The sequence below is a fragment of the Pagrus pagrus genome, assembly GCF_965226575.1.
Source record: "Pagrus pagrus genome assembly, chromosome: 10".
Classification (NCBI taxonomy): domain Eukaryota; kingdom Metazoa; phylum Chordata; class Actinopteri; order Spariformes; family Sparidae; genus Pagrus; species Pagrus pagrus.
In genome coordinates, this window is record NC_140194.1 from 8,492,138 (window position 1) to 8,513,011 (window position 20,874).

Genomic DNA, 20,874 nt, shown 5'->3' on the forward strand with positions numbered 1-20,874 from the left:
AAATGAAGGTGTTTTAGTGGTTTAAACTATGCATGTTAAAACATCCACTTTCTCAGAGCGTTTGCAAAAAGCACAAAAATGATTTCTCGATCTTGACTTTGGTTGACCACCAAAGGTTTGGTTGTAGCCATTAGTTTGAGCAGTATCACATGATCAAGTAGCCTTGGACTGTCCTTGGCAAGGTAGCCTACTACCTGTGCATTGAATTACAGAGTCAAGTGTCAAGTCCTTTGTGTCTTCAGATAGCCTAAAAGATGCCATGCCCATTTACTTTGCATGTGGTACTCCTGACAAGACAATCCCAGTTAGGTGTGTGGGTGTGTGTGTGTGTGTGCCTAGTATGAGTGTCCAACTCTTATAGTAAGTGACGTTAACCTTATTCTAGCAACACTAATTAACACAGTGTGAACTTTTGACAAAAAGTTAAGAAATGGGGTTTTTTTTGTTTGTTTGATCATGGATCAATTTTCTCTAAATTCTGTATGTAACCATGCAATAATCCCGATTATCTCCAGAAAAGGAAAAAAATGGAGAAAAATAAGCATAAAGTATGTCTAAATCATGCCTCTTACATGAGTTGAAATTTAACTCTGACTTGAAAATGAGTGCTGCTTTGTCATCTACTCATGTAAATGAGTCGTACCATTTAGGAATAACACTTACATGAAAGCAACCACTCTGAGCATCAAAAGGAAACTTAGCTTCAAAGAGCTTAATTCACAAGTATCATGAGCATGCTACAGTATTGTACCTGAGTAATGGACACTTTGGTGACACTGAGCACTAATGTAACAACCTTGACTGAACCAGCAGACATGTTCTGTGAAACCAATCAGATCACTCGGGAAACTCTTTCCTCAACGTTTCATTCAAGATCACATGTGACTTACCTCTTTAACATTTGGCATGGGGTTAAATCCACATTGGTTGCACACAGTGCTTTTGCATTCAGTGCAGGTGTCGTAGTTGGGAGGATCCTTCGAGCCCACGTTGAGCACCATCTTACAGATTGGACAAGCGGACTTGCCTGCTTTAGGAACATTGGGAGAGGCTGCTGCTGCCTTTGGAGTCTCTGATGGAGCTTTGTCCACTTTGGCCTGTCCTGCTGGAGGACCCTTTGCCTGCTGGGGTTGCTCTGGTTTCTTGTCTTGCACTGACTTTTGCACAGCAGGTGGTTTGCTCTCCTTTGTTGACTGCATTTTAGGGGAGACTGGTGGTGTGGTTTTAGGCTCATCCTGAACAGCAGAGGCTATCAAAGTAGATGCAGAACTGAAAATGGAGGAACCAAAACCAAACATCTTCCCAGTCACAGACGCCTCAGGCTTAGCAGCTTCAGTTTTAGCACCACCAAAGCCGAATAAACCTCCTGACTCCTGCGGGGGAGCTGCGGTGGCACTGCTTTGCTTACGTGCAGGTTGACTAGTCTGGTCTGGTTTTTGAGACCCTGATGTTTTTTGGGTCACCGGTGTCGTTTTCTGAACAGACGCTGGGCTGGCCTGTTTTTGACTTTGTGGTCCTTTAGCTTCACCCTTGGCTGGCTGCATTTTCTGAGGTAAGCCTGGTGCTGACATCTCTTTTTTGACAGTTGCAGCAGGAGATGGTGTCTGGTTTTGAGTAGCAGGAACTTTAGTGGCCGTGGGCTTTTTCATCGAAGGTCCCGGTGGTTCAGAAGTTCCTTGAGCTCTCTGTATCTGGCAGGTAAGACAAAGCCACTCACGCCCCTGTACAAAAAAAAAAATAAACACACACATACATTTTGACAATGATGAAATACTTAACAACACAAAGTACAATAAAAAAGGTATCATAAAAAATGAGTTAAGTGGCGTCATGAATTACTTTTATAACTTGCAACAAATTCAGCCATGCTAATGAAGACACATCCCATGTTAATTTTATCTGAATTAAAGACAGTCTGAGAACGATGTTAAATACTTTGTTAGTATTACTGTATATGATATCATCCAATGGTAAAAATAAAATCAAATGTATGTATATCCTGTCAAGGTTTGTGTTGAATGACCTTTTATAGATTAAGACCACACTAATATGATAGACCTTATTCGCAGGGTGGCCTGCAAACGCCAAGCAAAGGGTGGGAAACTTGAATGCTGGGATAAAGTAACTGAAAAGAAACTGAAAAGATGATGGATAGTGAAGATTTGGAGGCACATTCTGCCATTATTCAAGGTAAAACAACATATTTGATAACTCATTAGCTGATATTAGCTTTTAACAACTTCCTGGCTAACATTAACATTTGATTACATCCTGTGTGTTTCACTTCCAGGTTTAGAAAAATGTCTCCCAGATGTATATTTCTGAATTATTTACGCCTATCCCAATCATATCATATGAAAACAGTATTGTATCAAACAGTAAGGATAGCTAGAATGTGGCTAAATGCTAATGTTAGCTGTTTTCTAATGGAAGCTAATCAGTTATCAAACCTGTGGTTTTACTTTGAAATATGGTCCAATTGTCTTTACAGTTGCTTATCAATCAGGAAGCAATTTGTCAGATTGCCTACGATTATATGACTTGCACTACCCAGCAGTATGACATTTGAGCTTCCTACCCTGAGTCTGATGTCAGAGGAAAATGGCCACCTTGTGAATATGGTCTATTACACTGAATGGGGGGAGAGCTTTCATTGTCAATAAAATAAAACCATATAAAATTCAAGGCAAAGGTATGTATAGTAATATATATTTCATGAAATAAATGCATGCACATATGAAAATATATAAGAAATAATATACAAGCAAAATACTCAGCCACTACTTACATCGGAGTCTGGAGGGCTGAAGCCACAGAAGCTGCACACTTCAGTTTTACACTGTGTGCACGTTTTATGGTTAGGAGGATCCTTGGTGTGCATATTAAGTTCTGTTGTCTTACACACTGGGCAAAGGGATTTAGCTACTGCATTTGACTGAGATCCAGCTTTGGTTGCTCCCGGTGTACCAGGTCCCTTGGAGCCTTGCTGCTGAGGCTTAACAGAGGACTGCTGCTGGGTTGTAGTCCTGGAGCCTTGCTGTTGTTGTCCCAACTTAGACGAGCCCTGTTGTTGCTGTGCAACTTTAGGGGAACCCTGTTGTTGCTGTGAAGGTTTAGGTGAGCCCTGTTGTTGCTGTCCAACTCTCGGTGATCCTTGCTGTTGCTGTCCAACTCTTGGTGACCCCTGCTGTTGCTGTCCTACTTTAGGTGACCCTTGCTGTGAGCCAGGTTTTTGAGGTCCAACCTTTGCTGACTCTTGTACTCCAGTCTTTGCAGGTTCTTGATGCTGTGCACCAGTCTTATTAGGTCCCTGTTTTTGCATCCCTGTCTTAGGTGGAACCTGTTGCTGTGACGATGCCTTTGGAGATTCTGGTTGCGCTCCACTTTTAGTCAGAATCTGTTGTTGAGCTCCAGGCTTAGGTGAACCATGGGGTTGATTTTTTTGTGGCTGGCCTTCAGGCTGTGTCCCTGCCTTTGGAGCCGCTTGTTGCCCACCAGGCTTGTTCTGGGGTCCAGCCTGTCCATTCCCATGGAGCTGTGGTGGTCCTTGTTTGGGAGGAGGCTGGCTCTTTTGCATAGGGGGGCCCTGGCCTGATTTTTGTGGTCCCTGCTGCTGCTGAGGGCCTTTACCAGGGCCTGCTCCTGGCGGCTGCTCTCCAGGTGGCTTCCCCCCCTGCTGGGGAGGTGCTTTCTGTTTTTTATCCCCCTCTCCATCATCTCCAAATAACCCAAACTTATTCACAGCAGAGGACACGGCATTGAGCGGGTTGGCCCCGCTAAGGAATTTGGAGGAGAACATATTGGGGTCTTCCTCCTCCCCCTCCTCTTCCTCCTCCTCGTCGTCCTCGTCCTCCTCCTCCTCCTCCTCGCTGGAGCTGGAGTCTACAGGACTGTCGGAGTCAGAGCAGGAGCTGTCTCCTCTCTGTCCTGGCTCTCCCGCAGAGGCCTGAGGGGGGGCTGGGGCCGGCGCTGTGGAGAGGGCATCTACAGCCCCAATGCTGCTGCTGCTGCTGCTGCTGCTCCCTGGGCTCTCCTCTGGCTCAGCGTCTACATCAGACTTCCTAAATGCATGAGAAATAAGACAGAGAGGAAGTGTGAGATGACAGCGAACAAGACAAGAGGGAGGGGTAATGAAAGAGAGCGTGAGAATTTGTGAACCACATTTACAGCCCTGTCTGTGCCAATATGTTGTCTGGTAAACAAAACCTGCTGCAACAACACACAGAGGAAACCTAATATCATTCATCCATTGATTCGCTGCAGAAGGTGGGCTTCTGATCCTCTTCTCACAGAATGAGACAGATTTGTAATCAGGTTGTCTCTAATAACTCCACTCAGCCTTGTTACATAAAGCCATGTGGTTTTAACTCTGTCTTCATCTGGATCAGTAATTTCACAATGAAGGAATTTCCATCCGAGCACACTGTAAATGTGAGGAAACACCACCGAGCCTGACGAACAAAACGTTGCTTTCATCGCTCCTGAAACGATCACCGTTCGCGTGGCAATCGCCGCCCTCTCACAAGCCTACAGAGAGAGGCATTAATGATCCAGCCTCGCTTTGATTTACTCGGCGCCGACTGTTGCTTTCAGGACCATGGAGAGGGGGGGTCGGAGCCGCTCTGTTGATCACAGCGTACACAACCCTCGGAGATGCCTCTCAGCCCCGCAGTACGCTCTCAACACACCCGGCTACTACAAACCCCGATTCAGACGAGCATCCGAGCAGATCCAGACTACTATAAAATAATTCGCCTCTCTCTGCTGATCGCCTCCTCGGGTTCCCCCCCCTCATTCATCACCCGAACAGCAGTCCAGCGACAAATCTCATGCAGGACATGTTTTACAGCAGCGAGACGCGTAAACACGGGACATTTACAGCGCTCTCTCCAAAGAAAACTGCAGGCACATCCGGGTAGGGGCCCATCATATAAATGCATGGGAAGTGGACAGACACACTTTACAAAAGCATCATGAAGGGCAGCACAGGTCTGGGATAAGTATTTGTCGTTATATTTAGCCCGGCTGCTGGATTTTAAGGTTTTACTACGCTCAGCCAGCCCACCGGCAGCGATGGTCCACCCAGAGGCGGTCGAGTGGATCTGATGTCTCCACAGCGTTTAATCCTAATGAAAAAAAAAAAAAAAAAAAGCATGCATTTACGCCAGACCACTCTAAAGCCGCTATCACGTTAGTCCGCAGAGGGTGAGAGGTGATGACAGCTCCATGCGCACGGGTGAGCAGAGATGGAGGGGGGAAAAAACACGAAAAAAACACACTATCGCCTATTTCTGTGCCCTTGACCACGAGTCTGTTCGGATTTCGGGAAACTCTCAACTGTTGTACGGATCCTGAGTTATTTTCAAACCGAGAAAAAGCCAGCAAAAGCCCTGTCATCTCCCGAAATACCATCTGTTATCCGCGCCGTGTCTCCCCACTCATCATCTCCTCCCATCCTGCAGCCGAGCATCCTTCACCCTCCACGGTCACAATGTCAAACACCGACGCGCGGTGTTCCGGCGAAGGCGACGGAAAATTGTACCTTCACGGACAGCGGATCTGCCTCCCTGTCCTCGCCTCCCAAACCGACTCGGATCTCCCCCTTGTCCGTGTCTGTCTGATCGCAGAGGGATGGAGGGCACAGGGCAGCTGATAGAGAGCGATCAGCATCCACTCCGCCTCCCGCTCCAGTGCGCAGGCGCCGCATCTGACAGGTGATCACAATATATATCACGCACGGAAATTGAAATTAAAGGGGACAAGGCGATTTATTCACCCCCCCAACCAGTCACGTGTTATCAGCAGCTAAGACCTTAAGATTTACCCTCCTGCTTGATGTGTTGCACATTTTCTCGGCGACCGTTGATATATGAAATGTCACTGCGGTGATCATGAGTGGTATGGAGGGATGATGTGATATTAGCTGCAGTGTGCTGACCGAGAGCAACATCAGATGTAGGCTACTCGGTTCAATTTGAATTCCCTTTCACATAATATTTTATTATTCAACTACTCTCTCCTATCTTTCTGTTTTTAATGTGCACTGGACATAAATTAACATAGAGCACTAGAGAGGCATGGTACATTTAATATATATGTATAGTGCTATGTATTCACATATGTGCAGTGGTGGATAAAGTACAGTAACGTTACTGAAATATTACTCGATTACAATTAAAACGACTGGTTTTAAAATAACACTTAAGTAAGAGTACAAAGTATTGGCTACAAAAATGCAGATTAAAGGTTAAGATGTTAATTCAAATTGTACTCAGTACTCAATTATGATTTCAAAAGCAACTAAGTAGATTACATGGTGTAATGCATACTTAAGTACAAGTGAAATTAATGAATAAAAAATACAAGTTCCCCCCCAAAGGTGACTTAATTACTGTAATTTGAGTAGTTGTAATCGGTTACTTCCACTCCTGCGTGTGTGTATGCAGCCGTGTGCCAGGTCATCACTGAAAATGAGCTGGCCGCGTCTCCTTTGTCTTTATGAAGATATTTGTCTATACCCCATGTGATGAAACAGCAAATATTGTCGCCCATACACCGCTGCATCATCGGTCTCCATCGTATAGTTCATAAACATCATCCATCCTTCAGCCCGATCTAAGTACGAGCCCACAGAGAAACACAACTCATTCCAGCAGAAATCAATACATCTCTGAATTATCATTAAAACGGCCATTTCATATTTCTTATTCTTTGTTAGTTGAGTAAAAGTAATTGCTTTCTCCATACAGACTTGCCTCCAGACCTGGGGATATAATCCACACAGTTTGCAGTCTTGGACATCAGTCAATATGCTTCGTAAAGCAAAAATGTCTACAGACAATCACATGTCATGTTATCCTGCATAACAAACACATTTGCACCAGATCGCCTTTCTTTAATATGCAGCAATATACACACACTGTCTAGGCATATCCTCCTGGGCCCAAATTAAAGGTTGTTGCTGATGGTTGCATTTTACTTTTTGGAATACTTAATAGAGATGTATGTAAAAGAAAATGAGGCACCCAAAGGCACAAAGCACCTCTCCAGTCAGTGTAACCTCTCTCTTTTCTTCCTGTGCTGGCCTTCTCATTCTGACAAGAGTTTTTCCACACAGCAGACGTGATGCGAAGAGACAATCTGGGCAATCTTTTCCTGTGCTACCGTCTGAGTGATGAAAAAAAAAAAAAAAAAAAAAAAAAAAACTTGCCGGCTATCTTCCTTTGTCCTTTAAGCTCAAGCCAAATGAAGAGACTAGACATGCTGACTTCTGTTCAAAGCTGGCCATGAGCCTTGAAAAGGAAATCCTTAACAATTCTGTTAAAGTACTCAAAATGTGCGGTATACCACTGAGGCAGTGAATGCATTTGCTGCCTGCACTTCCTGTAAAATTATTATCAAATTAAAGGTTCAGAAAACTTGATTCGAGAGCAAGAGAATGCACAATAGCATAAAGAGAATATTCTCACCTCTATAGATCAGCCCTCTGCCATTCACCTTCAGTTCCTGAGCACACACACACGCCCCCACACTCACATGCAGATTCACACACGACATACAGTAGATCAGCTCCTATTCAGCATGTGGTGAGCGTGAGTGAGATGTGTGGGAAGGATTGGAGAGCAAGTGGTGTGTGGGCGTGTGGAAGAGTTACGTCATGCGTGATGTGTGAGCGGCAGGATCGCCACGGTCCCTCGTTGGAAAGCGCCAGATTTGGCTTCATTGCTGACACAAACACACACGCACACACACAGAGAGAGATATGCATACACACACAGGAAACATTCATCAGCACAATCTCCATCTGGGGATATAGGCTGTAGCTTTGGGCTTGTACACGGGCCGGAAATCCTTTAAGTAATCTTAGACTGCTTATATCTACCTCATCCTCACAATCTGGTGCTAAAAAATCTTTTTTTGTCACCGTCATGTGACAATCGTCTTCCTGGTTTAGTGGAGTATCAGTGTGGTCGGGGCTGTCACTGTAGGTTTTTTGTCTAACTCCAACCACTGTCAGAAGTGTGGTTCTTTGGCCCGGTTTTAAACAAACAACATGTCCACGATTAATGTTTTTGATGTAGTTAAACTGTTTTCATCCCACTCCGCGCTGAGTCTTGTTTGTCAGTCAACAACATTATGTAAGGCTGTAAGACAGCAGGCAATCACCAGATGCGGTACCATCATGTTCTTTTCTTTTGATCTCTCCCCGCTTGTCAGTTTTTTAAAAGCAATAACTACAATCTCCACTGTCACCATCCTTTTCTCTCCCACGCACCCTCTGATAATGCCAAACCAGACTTAAATCCCGCGCTCGCACAGCTGAAGCGCAGCATTCAACAGCAAAGACGGACCCCAAAAGTGAATTGGATGCTCCCGTGTGTACTGAGGAGTGAAAGGAATTCACGCTGCTCATGGGGAACGGTTTGAAAAGCTTGAATATTAAAACACGGTTCACCTGCGGGTCCCTTTGTCTGGCTTTACCGCATGTGTAGTGAGTAAATTTACATGAGGGACTGAGATAAATTTTCCCTTCAAAGGCCTTTGTCTTTTTATTTTTATTAAATTCCTTTCCATTCAAGCAGACGCGCTCAGAAAACAGACAGAATTCCCAGCAGGAATTTCAAAAGATGAAGAGCATCAGTCGCTCAGCTTCTGTCTGCGTGGTGCGATTTTGTGATATGAATGGAGACGCGAGGCCTACATTCATTTTAACAGCTTGTAGTAAATGTTTCTTTCAACATCCAGCCCTTCAAGTCACGTGATTTCTCAGCCCGTCCTCACCAGAAAAACCCATTTATTACAAACCATATTTATGCTCGCTGTTCTCTAGTAGCTGTGGTAACAACGACACAAGCAAAGGAGGAAGTCAGGATGACTCAAACACACCTACACTTTCACCCAGTAGACTGCTGCTCGTCTCATATTGACTTATACTAACTTACATAATGTACTTAACTGACATCATAGGGTTTAGGTACCTGATGTTACATGGCCAGGACACACTCAGGCTTTGACCGAGGAGACTGCTGTTCGCGTCCCATGTGAAACCAAACAACAACGTATATTAACTTACATAATGTACTGCACTTAAAGAGGCTCTATGTAACAATTTGTAGCAATTTACATGTATTAATCCCTTTTTTATTGGCCACATGAGAGCAGATTGTAACGCAACGTAAAAAATGAGAGCTTCCCCGTCTCTGCCTATACAAGCCTGTGGATGAATTCTGTAAAGGGGAGATATTGTGCTCATTTTCAGCATCATAGTTTTATTTTGGGTTACTACTAGAATAGGTTTCCATGATTTAATGCTTGAAAAAACACATCTGTTTTCTCATACTGTCTAGTGCTGCAGGACTGTATTCCCCCCTCAGTCTGAAACGCTCTGTTTCACCTGCTGTCGCTTTAAGGACGCCCCTCTTAAATATTCAGTCTGGTCTGATTGCGCAGCTCACACACGCCTGAGCCAGAGTGACGGCAGAGCAGCTGTGCTAAATCAAATCTCACGTGCCAAACTGACGAGGCGTTCGATGCACTTCAGGAGCAGTGTTTTCTGTGGGAGAGAGGAGCTTCTGTCGGTGCAGACTTTGACCTTTTTAACATTTGAGACCTTTTTACATGCACACACAAATAAACGAAATAGCATAACATCTCTTAATGTAGCTGGACAGTGGATGTTTTTGGCTACAGTCCATAGGATGTAATTATTTGCATGTTCTCGCATGCCTCGTCTCAGTGCCACTCTCCACTCAGCTAACAGGGAGCAACAGTGGCTAACGTTAGATTAGAAATGGAGTCCGCTAACTTCAGGCATAACGCAGGTGTTCCACAGAGACCCTTTAACAGAAGTCACACACATAATATAACGGTTACATAATGTCCATAACGAGATGTTTTGGAGCGTAAACCAAACCAAACTGCAACCATCTCCTAATATTAACCACGTGACAACAAAGGTACTCTGCAACTGTCTAATATTGTAGTGGGAGAAGTCCTATATTTTGTTTTTGGAGTCACTGGCATCAACGCATTCAGTCATTTAGGTAAGAGGACATGTTGCAGTTTCTTAAGTTAAGGTGCGCATCTAACATCCAAAGGCATTGCTTGCTATAATGCCTGAATGTTGATGATGGGTGTTATGAAAGAGCGTAACCTGTTCAGTGACGGGCATTAAGCCTCCTCTAAGATCTTGTGTGCCTCCGGTTTACATTTAAATGAAGCACTAATGAACTGCGGTACACGCCGTACAGCTGAAATTGAAAGCTGATCTCCATGAGAAGAAACCTATCCTGTTCAAGGTTCAGATGTCTGACGCCTATAGGAAGAGAGGTGGGGTACATTCAGGACAGGTCACCACTCCATCACAGGACACAGACATACAAGTACATCCACACCTACAGCACAGTACAGGCCTTTTAGTGGTCTAGTTTGCACCTAAACTCCAAGTCTTTCTGACCGCGGGAGGAAACCCATGAATGCTTGAACCTGTGCCATACAGTCCATTAATGCCGGCTATTAATGTAAATATTACGAAATTTCCATCTTGTGAACATGAATATAGACATGAGGGCATGTCCCATCAGAGCGTTGACCAGATGCCCCCTGTGGTTCTCCTCTCTGTGAGCGTTGCCTCTCTGCTCACTCAGGCACACACCATTAGAAAGACATCACATTTACCCATCATTTGTATTCTTCCCTGCACAGTCGAGCCCGATCCCAGCACCCACTCACCCATCTTTCTCTCTCTCACTCACTCTCTTTTTTTTCTATCTGGCTCTCTCATGCACAAACACACACAAACAAACAGAGCTCGGAAGCAGTACTTATCTCGGTCTCATTTTAATTAAGCCGACACACAGGAGCATAATGCTGCTGAGCAGTTTCCAACTCCCTCGGCTGTAATTCTCATGGATGAGACTGCAACTTCCACTACCACGACAGCCAAGTAGTCACTCGCAAAAGTATTTTGGCAATAGCTTGTAAAAACACACACACACACACCTCTGACGTTGACCCTTGAGGAAGGCAAAGCAGTTTTTCCCCGGCATGGTTTTCTCTGGAGCAGAGCTGGAGCGGTGTGGAGCGGTAACCTGCATGGAGGTGTATTGCTGTCCTCTCTAGGTCTCTAGGTCTCTGTGCCTGTGTGTTTGGAGGGGTCACCGTGTAATCTATACAGTAACCTGATCACACACACTTTGCCAGTGTCATTAAATTTACATATCTGCCCCGAGGAGGGGAAAATATGGACTCACGACACTACTCTCGAAATGGAATGCACCAAAACGACGAATAGAAAATTAAAGTTCACATTTGATGAATTCGGTTTCAAGTATGCCATTTAAACCCCTCGGGATAGCTTGTGCAATGTGATCTGCCTTATTGTTTGTACCATATAATTAGCCTATATGTAAACTAACATATTGGTTTCTACTGACTGAGTAATTGGAAAATGAAGTTATGGGTCTATTCTCTTCTTCAACACCTGCTTGTCTACAGACAGATTCAAGCAAACACTTTGTCACACATTACAAAGGTTACAACAATGTAATTGACTGACTGATAACTTGATTGTCTTCGAATGCGCATGATACGCAGGTAGAGTTACCAAGCCTTGGCAGTCTTGCTGCGTGTCACTAGGGAGCATGATATGCTGCTTCGCCTTCTCCCTTTCTCACTCCAGCATCATGCTTGAGCACAAGTCTCTAAAGCCACCCAGCCTTTTTTTCCCGACGAGTGACCACTGCTATCTGCCATACTAAAAATACTCTTAAAGGAACAGCGCCCGCAAGACATCAGTGCGCCCTTATCGCCACTTCCCCTATTCTTATCTCTCTTTTCCCACCAGCCCCTCCCTCTGCTGCCATGTCATGGGAGAATTCTAAGGATAACATGGTTCACGCCCCCCGAAGCCTGCAAATCAGTGAGCAGGAAATCACTGCTGATCAGAGTCAGAGTGGCACAGGAGAGAAGGATGGGAGGAGGAAAGGAGAACAGTGGTTGCTTATCGTCTGATAATGGAAATGAGGAAATAAAATTGATGAATAGCATAAAGATTCAAGATTCAAAGATTCATTGCATTTATTGTCATATGCACAGCTAGAATGTTTCCTTGTACAATGAAATTCTTCCCTTGCCTTCCACTCTCAATGCCATTTTATAACAATAATAATAAGATAAAAAATATATATACAGAATGTGTACAATGTGTAATATGCAAAAATACAGTATTGGTAAAAGAAATACAGAAATATAAAGTACAAATATACAGGGAGAGTGTGATGTACTGTATGTTGGTGCAAATGAGCTAATCGTCAGCAGATGTGAGAACAGGAATGAGGCTGAAAAGGAGTCTTAATGGTGCTCCAAGGACGGCAGGGCTGCAGCTGCTTCGTTGCTAATGTTAGCCTTTCATTGAACTGGCAAGTGGCTTGAGTTTGAAGTCCTGAATGTCTTGTATTGCATCAGACACATCTAACATTAGGAGCCATAAGTGGCCTCTAATATTTAACGGTAAGTGCACACATCTGCATTGTGTTCTTTACTTCCTTTTTTATGTCAGAGTGGGCAAGCCTGTGAAGCACAAAATCCACTGAAGCAGGCCAAATGTATTCACCCAACCACCGACTATAATAACGATCATTGGTATGCAGCGCGCGGTAAATTGCCGTCGGTGAACAGAGTTGTTTGCTGTGGGCAGGGAGATGGACATCAGAATGTTTGTAGAGGTGCGGTGATCGGGTCTAGACAGCAGGCTGTATATAATTGAAGAGGTGTAAAAGAAGATGGGGTTTAAGACTACCTGAGGACTCCTGCCTCTCCAGTGTACAGTGTCAGAGGAAAACCTTGTTCAGCCAACAGATACTGTACACATAGTGCATATTTTACTTTCGAAGAAATTCAAGCTGATCAAATTCAGTGTGAGGAATGATTTATCAATCAATTCCTTTGGGCTTTCCATCATATCTAGAAGTATTCACACCTGTCAGGTCTATTTAGCATTTTCCAAACATGCATACTTGTGTTTCCATTCATTTCACACACAACTGTATGTCTAACTGTTGTCAGAGATGAGTTACCCCCCGAGATATGCTAATGCAGTTGCACATTTATTCGGAAACGGTAATAAATACACTAAAACACTTGCTGCAAATTGCAAATTGCTGGTATGTTCTTCCAAGGCTGGAATGCTACAAATACTGACAAAGATAAAAATAAACGGGCGGATAAGTGCACTTCCAGTTGCTCAATTTATTGACATCTTTGTGTTTGACTCTCTCTTGGTATTCCTCTCTTGCCACTCGAAAGCTGCTGGTGAAAAGGCACGGATGACCTTGCATGTGAGCGCGAGTGTGTCCCAATGATTTCTGAGATGGAGACCGTGGAGAATAAGAGGCATCACTTTCTGGTGTGCTTTACATCTTGAGTTATGCAGAATACTCTAATATCACCTTCACTGGCACCTGCTTGGCGTGAGACCGTGGAACAGCAGAGAAACTGCACCACCTGGTATAAGCGTGCATATGTGTGCGCCTGGCCGTGTGTCTGTGTGTGATTGAGTATGCACACTGTACTCAACCTGCCCAGGGAGAGGATCCATTCTCTCATCAAATATTCACCAGCAACCACAGGCTCCCAGCTGCCTGCTGCTATAATGCACACACATTGCCGTGTTATTGGCGCCTGATGTATTCGCTGAAAACAGTGGCCCATAAAATCTTTGAGCAGTAGGTTTTGGGGATAATCTTTCAAGTTTATGGAGCTCAGTTTCAAGTGTTACTGCCACACTCCTACACCTGGATACACCAGATTTCCACTTGAGTAAAAGCAGGCTGGGTTGCGAAGTTGTCAGTAAAAAATCGATTCCCAGGTGTGGATTGACTCAGAAACATGTGGCCTGCTCGTACGCTCCCAGAGTAGCTTCCAGCTGTTTGTTTAATACCCTGCTGTAACATGCATGCCATGTTTATCTATAAATATAGGCCTAATATTGATCAATACCATCTAATAGATTGATGCATAAGAGTTTAATCTACAGACCTACTATATAACTAGAAGAGAATGTATGCATTTACTCTGCTTCTGTCATATTTGCAGTCTGTAATCAGCACTGTGACATGATCCACTCTCATCTAATGCATGTGTATTATCCATAAATGGCAGTGCCTTTGAAATGAGAAAAGCATGTGTGTGACACAGAAACTGGTGTGACTCATGTGACTCTATAAATGATAAATGTCTAGAACTCCATAAAATGGGAACTTGTAATGATGTGTGACCTAAAATGCCCGAGGGCATCACAGTCCGAAGCAGAAATGTAAATAACACACTGTCTTTGAAAAGTGGTGATGTTATCTGCTGTATGTTGCATGATGTTGTTCATGAATAAAGCAGACAACCCACAATCGGATAACGCCGGGTCGGTGTTGTTCCTGGAACATCGTGATTGTTGTTGCTCCAAGTTCATCATTGTAACTGACCAATGGCTGCTTCTGTAGATACATAGCTTTGAGACCTTGGGAAAAAGACCAGGAAAAATACATGTGTCAAATGTTGTGAGTATATCTTAACCCAATCCATGTTTTCCTAAACCACACCAAGTATTTTTGTGACCAAGCAGCAACAGAGAACTGAAAAGGAAATGCAAAATGAGAAGTGAGCTTACTGTAAAAATAATAATATGGTCCAATGGGGATATAAACTCCAATCACCTGGGTGGAACAGCTGTACTCAACCCATTCAACCGCAATTGCCTGCTCAGAATATGAACATTGTCTCTTTCTTATGTATAATGATGTCCTCTTAACAACACAAACACAAGTAGCAAAGCCATTTAAATCAGGAGAGAAGCAAAACAAGTGAGAGGATGTAAAGTAAGATGCATTTTTATTGTGAACAGAAGGAATCTACTTTAGCACTTAGACCCAGGCAGGAAGCGGGACACCGTGGGAAGCAGTCTGACATATTAGGTGTTTTCAGCATGAAAAATGAGACTTCACTCCGGAGCCAAGACACTGGTGGTGGTAAGGAATGGAGTTTGATGTAGGACGACTTCAACGACCTCGGATTGGAGCGTTCACTTAAGATGGCCAGGCATCTGCGGTTGAGGCGGTGAAGGGGAGGAGGTGGGGCGCGATGTCTTTGCGATGCTGAAATGACAGCAGAGAGAGAACGCGCTTTTAAATTTGACAGCTTACCGAATGATTGGCGAGAGGACAACGTGACATGTTTTGATTGCGTGAAGGGGGAGAATGTGCTTGAGGAGATTAGGGAAGGCGGGAGACTGTGCTTGTGACCTTGAGGCCATGCTTAAGAGATGGCTGAACTTTCGCTAAGCTTCATGACATCACAACAGCGTGATTGGTCGGTTGCAATAACGTTCCTGGAGCATTAATTATGACGCTGTGAGGACAAAACAAACTGGATGATATCGGATAGACCTATAGACAACATTCATGCATAACCTCAAGGAAATATTCCCTCAAAATAAATGAGTACAGTATAATACTGAGAGAACACAGAGGAACATACCCTGCTTTATATATACTGAGCCATAATTCATAATTCACCTCCGATATGGAAAAACAGGCAGCCCCACTGAAAGTCTGTTTATTTTCAAAGTCAAAGAATTTTGTAATAAGCCACAGAGAAAGATAATACAGTAGACCGCATCTGGTACCTTTGTAATAGTAATGTTCCACTGGGAGAATTAATTTCATAGTTGACTTGTTTCATGTTATCATGAAATGCTGTCAGCTCAGGCTGGTGCTGACAAACACAGCTGCTTTGGTCGAGGGGCAGTGGGAGAAAACTAATTCTCCAAAACACTCCCAGGTTAGAGCGATTTTAAGGGAACCATTTGCAAATGTGGATATTTGATGAAGTGTTTTTATGCACTGATGAGGAAGATACGCACAATCACGGTTGCTTTTTACAGCCTTTTTCTTTTTTTACTGTAGTCATCTGCATGGCAAGAACTGGATGGTAAAAGCAAAGCTGAGAGTTAATAGGTGATGTATCACATTTGAGACAAATCTACCTTAATCACTTGCAAAGTGTAAGTGCTCTACAAGACGCTTTGAAGAATGTTTCAGAAAATGTCATAAAGGGTGAACAGTCTGCTTAATACTTCTAATTAGATCACTCCAATAAATCCGTACTTTTTCTGCGGGAGAAATTCTGTCTCTGCAGTTGTAAAGTCTGTTGGTACCTTTCAGCCTGAAGCAGAGTCTCTCAATGCGGCTTTGAGTCACAGGACCTGGCTGAATCATCGCTGGGTAAGACGCTGTCTCGTGCTTTGTTTTCCTCATCTCTTATCTAATCACGGCAGTGGGGGAAAGCTACACATTCACCTCAACCAAAATACCCCAGTTATAATCTGCTTTATTTTCATCAATAGTTATTTGTCACCCAAAGGAATGATTGGGGTGTTGTTTCAGAGAAAAGCAGATGAATTAGTCATTTCGTCCTATCTCCATTTTCTAATTGATTTGTTTTTTCTTGGAGAAACATATTATGCTCATTTTTAGGGTCATCATCTTATTTGGGGTTACTGCTATAGGTTTAAATGCTCAAAAAACACATCAGTTTTCTCATACTGTCCAGTGCTGCGGCACTGTATTCCCCGCGTCTGAAACGCTCTGTTTTGGCTGCTGTCTCTTTAAGAGCCCTTCTCCATAATAACAAGTCTGCTCTGATTGGTCAGCTCACATACGCCTGAGCCAGCGCTAACAACAACAGAGCAGCTGTGCTAAATCAATTCTTTTGCACCAAACTAGCTGCTTGGCATAAATAATGCAAATGTGTGACTCTGTGACATAGTGTGATGTCACAAAGTCACGGAATTAAAGGCGGGACAACTGACGAGGCGTTTCAGGAGGAGTGTTTTCTGTGGGATAAAGGAGCTTCTGTTGGTGCAGATCTGTTACATGCACAAGAACCAATATAAAACACTGAAGGAAAGAAAAAAACGAAAAAGTATAATACTGTAGATCTCCTTTAATAAAGAATGACCTTTACGAGTAGAGTAAAGATACAGCAGCTTATATAAAGATGTCCAAACTCTTTCAATATTTTCTTCTGCTTTCTCACGGTTGGTTATATTTATTGACTGTAAAAAATTTAAAAACAAGGTCCACACGCACACATAAATATACATGGACTCAGAGAGAGAGAGAAAATATCAAGTTGGGCATTTTGATTAGATTAGTAGAGAAGCTCAGTCAACATCCGACTCGCCCCAGTGGAACAGGCAAACATACTGGTTGCATACAACATATGCTTACTTGATCAAATACAAGACCTTGAATATTCAATAGATGAATTTCTTCAGCTATAAACATCTTCTGGGATCTCCAGTAATAGATACATAGGAATTCCTTCTGCTATGCGGCACAAGTGTGGAGGTCCAAGCATTCATATTTCATATCGCTGTATTTAAAGTCAGCTTTTGAAAGTGATCCTCAAGGGAAACCGTAGAAGGTGTATTGCGGTTTATAATGCTACACCTTTTCGATTTCTGCTTCTCCTGTCGTCCCCATTGTGTGCAGTCAATATGGTGCGGTGATTGACTGCACGTGCTTTTTGTTGTTTAACAGCCTTGGCCAGCTGTTGGGGCTGCCGCGCGGTGCAAAGGTCAAGAGTTACGTAATGAGAGAGATGCAGGGATAAAGAGACGGATTAGAGGAGTGAACAGCCCCCACAGGGACACAAATGCAGTGATTACACCCAGATTAATGACACAGCACTCGTGTTCGTCACACACATGCACACACGCATTCATGGCACGGGCATTGCTTTCACTGAGCATATAGTTCTTTAATGCATGTAATAAAGGAGACATCCACCCAAACAAAGCTGCACAGATGGATTCAGGAATTCTGCTGGACACGCGTTCTATAAATACAAATTCATGACAATGATCTGTTGTTGTTTTATAGCTGTTCTAAACAGCATTAGTCATTTATACCTGTCTGACATGTTTACTTTCACCATGTTTGAGGGCATCTGTGCTTCTCACTTGCATCAGGCACCTGTCCCACTTCTCTTGGCAGACTTAGAGTTCAGGTTGCCAGATAAGGCAGCGATATTATTCAAAGACGTGTTTGTCCCATGAGAGGCGCAGCCTCAAGGTGAGGAGAGCACAGAGATCAACATCACTCGCTTCCTCGGCTACGACTTCCTCTATTCTTACCTTTTTGACTCCATTTCCTTTTCACCGCTTCGCTCGCTTCACACTTTCTCTCTCACTGACTCACTCTGTCGTCTCTGCTTTCCCCCGGCTATCAGCAGGAGGAAAAAGCCAGATGATCTACGCCTCCCATCTTTCTCACTCCCTCGGCTATCCTATCTGAGCCTCCTGTGTGTTATGAGGTATGTGAGCTGTGGGAAACATCATAGGATGATCGGTGGTAGGCATCTTTAGTACATGCCAACTCCTCCCAAGGTTCGTGGGACGCACACGTGCAGCCCAGTGAATCATGTTTGAATGAATGGAGTGAATTTTTATTAGCTCGTGTGGGTTTCCTGCGAGCTTTTGGAAGGCGAATGTGGGACACAAATAGAGGCGTGCGCAATATGACGTTGTGCAGGGGTCATTTCAGCCTCTCTTTGTGCTGGTTATTGAAGTACTGCTGGAAATACTGTACCTCAGTGACAGCTGTGTCAGCGAGATAACACACAGTACATGCTGGCACGCTGCGTGTGTGTACAATGTGTTGATGTCTGTATTATTTCAGATTCCCTTTATGTATTTAGTATGTTTTGTGTGCGTATCTCTATGCGTATGCGGTCATTGTGTTTGCCGGTGACAAATACACACCTTACCTCAAAACTACAGCCTTTTTTTGTACCTAGCCTGATATGCAGGGCAGGCTGCCTGTGCCAGCACTGATAGTTGCTCCTCTTTGCTTATCAAATCACCTGATGATGTGCAGAGTGTTGTATTTGATGTTTAACCTTCAGTTGTAGCCCCGATGTGCCAAGAACATCTACAGATAAGCTTACTCCGTCTGAACACAAAAACAATGGTCATAAAACTTGAGAAAATCCTACACTGAGCAGCTAAATCCAAAGTATGAACATCACTTTCTTTCTCAGAGGATTTAATCTAAAGCTTGCAGGTCATGATTAAAGAAACAACAGAGGTTATGCAGTGAATATGAAATGAACGGTATGAAAGCGAGAGACATTTGCTTCAGATGTGTATGAGGTTAGCTTTGCATGTCACAGATAACCCTAAATCAAAGGAAGAAAAGAGAGGGAGGGCGAAATCAATCCATTCATGCCTGCTGGGCTTTCATCCTTGTTCGCACAGACTTACCCGAAAAGACTTGTATGCAAACGTCGCAAAAACCATGTACACATGCAGTGTACTGTACGCACTGACAGCATACAGAGTGATACTAGCTGTAGAGGTTCGTTCTCTGTTTGTCGCCCAATGTTAATTTCCCACTGCCTCATAACCTCTTCTTCCCTCTGACATTTTCACTTGTAATAAAGCGTTCTGGTGCATTGGCTCCTGATAGGAACGGCGCTGTGTGAGGACAACAAACGCCGGCAGGAAAAAAATTGAGAGGGGTCGCCAAAAGGCGAGAAGGATGAGCACCGTCTATCTGTGCACGGCGACAGAAACATGTACAGCAGCCAGTTTATTGTAGTGAACCTTTGACCTTTTGATCCCTCTGTCGATCAATAAACCGATTTATAGCATTTCATTATATTAAATTGGCCTCTTGGGCCTTGACAAGTATAATTTCGGGATCAAAATATCTGCAGCTCCAGATTCAGGCATGGATCTGTTCCAAAAGTTGCTCACATGGCATCTGTCAGTAGGGTCAGCAGCTCCATCCAGCAGGCCAATGCCAGCTCCAGTCCCAGAAGAAAAGAAGGCACTTTCCAGCTTTACTTAGTGGACCCAGTGTGATATATTAGAGTGTGATGTATGAGCGGCTACAGGTTCCATTGGCCAGCGGGGCCCAGGGGCCAGAGTAACCGTGTTAAAACTTGACAGAGAGAGGAGGGGGAGCTTTGATGAGGAGGGGAGCTGAACTGGTTCAGAGCCTGTTGCTATGGTAGCCATGTGGAATAAATTTGCAGCATGAATTTCTATTCTCAAATGCCTTCAGCACCCCACCGACTCAGGTAGACCTCCGCAGAATTTGAATGAGTATGGTGTCCCAGCGCGCGGCTCACCGTGAGAAAAAAAAAAAGAAGCAGTCCCTCCTGGATGTACAAGATTTTGTATTATACCAGCTTATGGCATACTAGTTAACAAAGCAACTTTGTATTACGTCTGCCAAGGAGGTTATGTTTGCAACCACGTTTCTGTGTTTGTTGGTTGGTTTTTCAGCAGGATTACACAAAAATTACTGAATGGATTCCCATAAAACTTGGATGGAGGATGTGAACAGAATAGACCCCCGGGTAAAGGGATGGATCCAGGAAATTTTTTCTCATTTACTCTGAAGAATTTGGCAATTTGATATTTTCATTAATTTCTCAGGGATTAAAGCATGGATCTTAACTGAAAAAATCAAGCGTATTTAATTGGCTGGTTGTCTATGAGTGTGGATGAAGGAGACTGTTGGGCCTTGGCAGAGGTATGCACTCTACCAAGTGCCATTCTTGTTAACATGATGTGAATTTGCTTGACAGAATTACGTAATCATGAAAAAGAAATTATTGTTTTACAAGCAACTAGTTATATAAAACAGGCTCAATTTAATACCGATGCTTTGACATAACCTACATAAGCAAATGAGACCATCAGTGAGAAGGTTGGCCATTATTATATAGTTGTTTCTAATGTCTGCCACTGGTCAGATACTAAAAATTACAACTATTTTCTATGGTGGAGTGCTGAGGATGGGTTGTCCG

The 20,874-nt window shown here is 43.7% G+C and overlaps 1 protein-coding gene across 7 annotated transcripts in view; it reads right to left on the reverse strand.

The window, feature by feature from the left end:
- pclob (piccolo presynaptic cytomatrix protein b) overlaps window positions 1–7,546 on the reverse strand; it is a 61,891-nt gene extending 54,345 nt beyond the window's left edge. For 6 of the 7 annotated variants that reach the window (XM_084364353.1, XM_084364357.1, XM_084364356.1 and 3 more), the window contains exons 1-3: window positions 5,543–5,657; window positions 2,789–4,061; window positions 891–1,721 (exon numbers count right to left, since the gene is read on the reverse strand). In XM_084364353.1, coding sequence (XP_084220479.1) covers window positions 891–1,721; window positions 2,789–3,799 — 1,842 coding nt within the window. In that variant the 5' untranslated portion in view covers window positions 3,800–4,061; window positions 5,543–5,657. Of the gene's footprint in view, window positions 1–890; window positions 1,722–2,788; window positions 4,062–5,542; window positions 5,658–7,469 lie in introns of those variants that run through there. The other variant, XM_084364352.1, reaches the window with a different exon arrangement.
- Window positions 7,547–20,874: the final 13,328 nt, after the last annotated feature.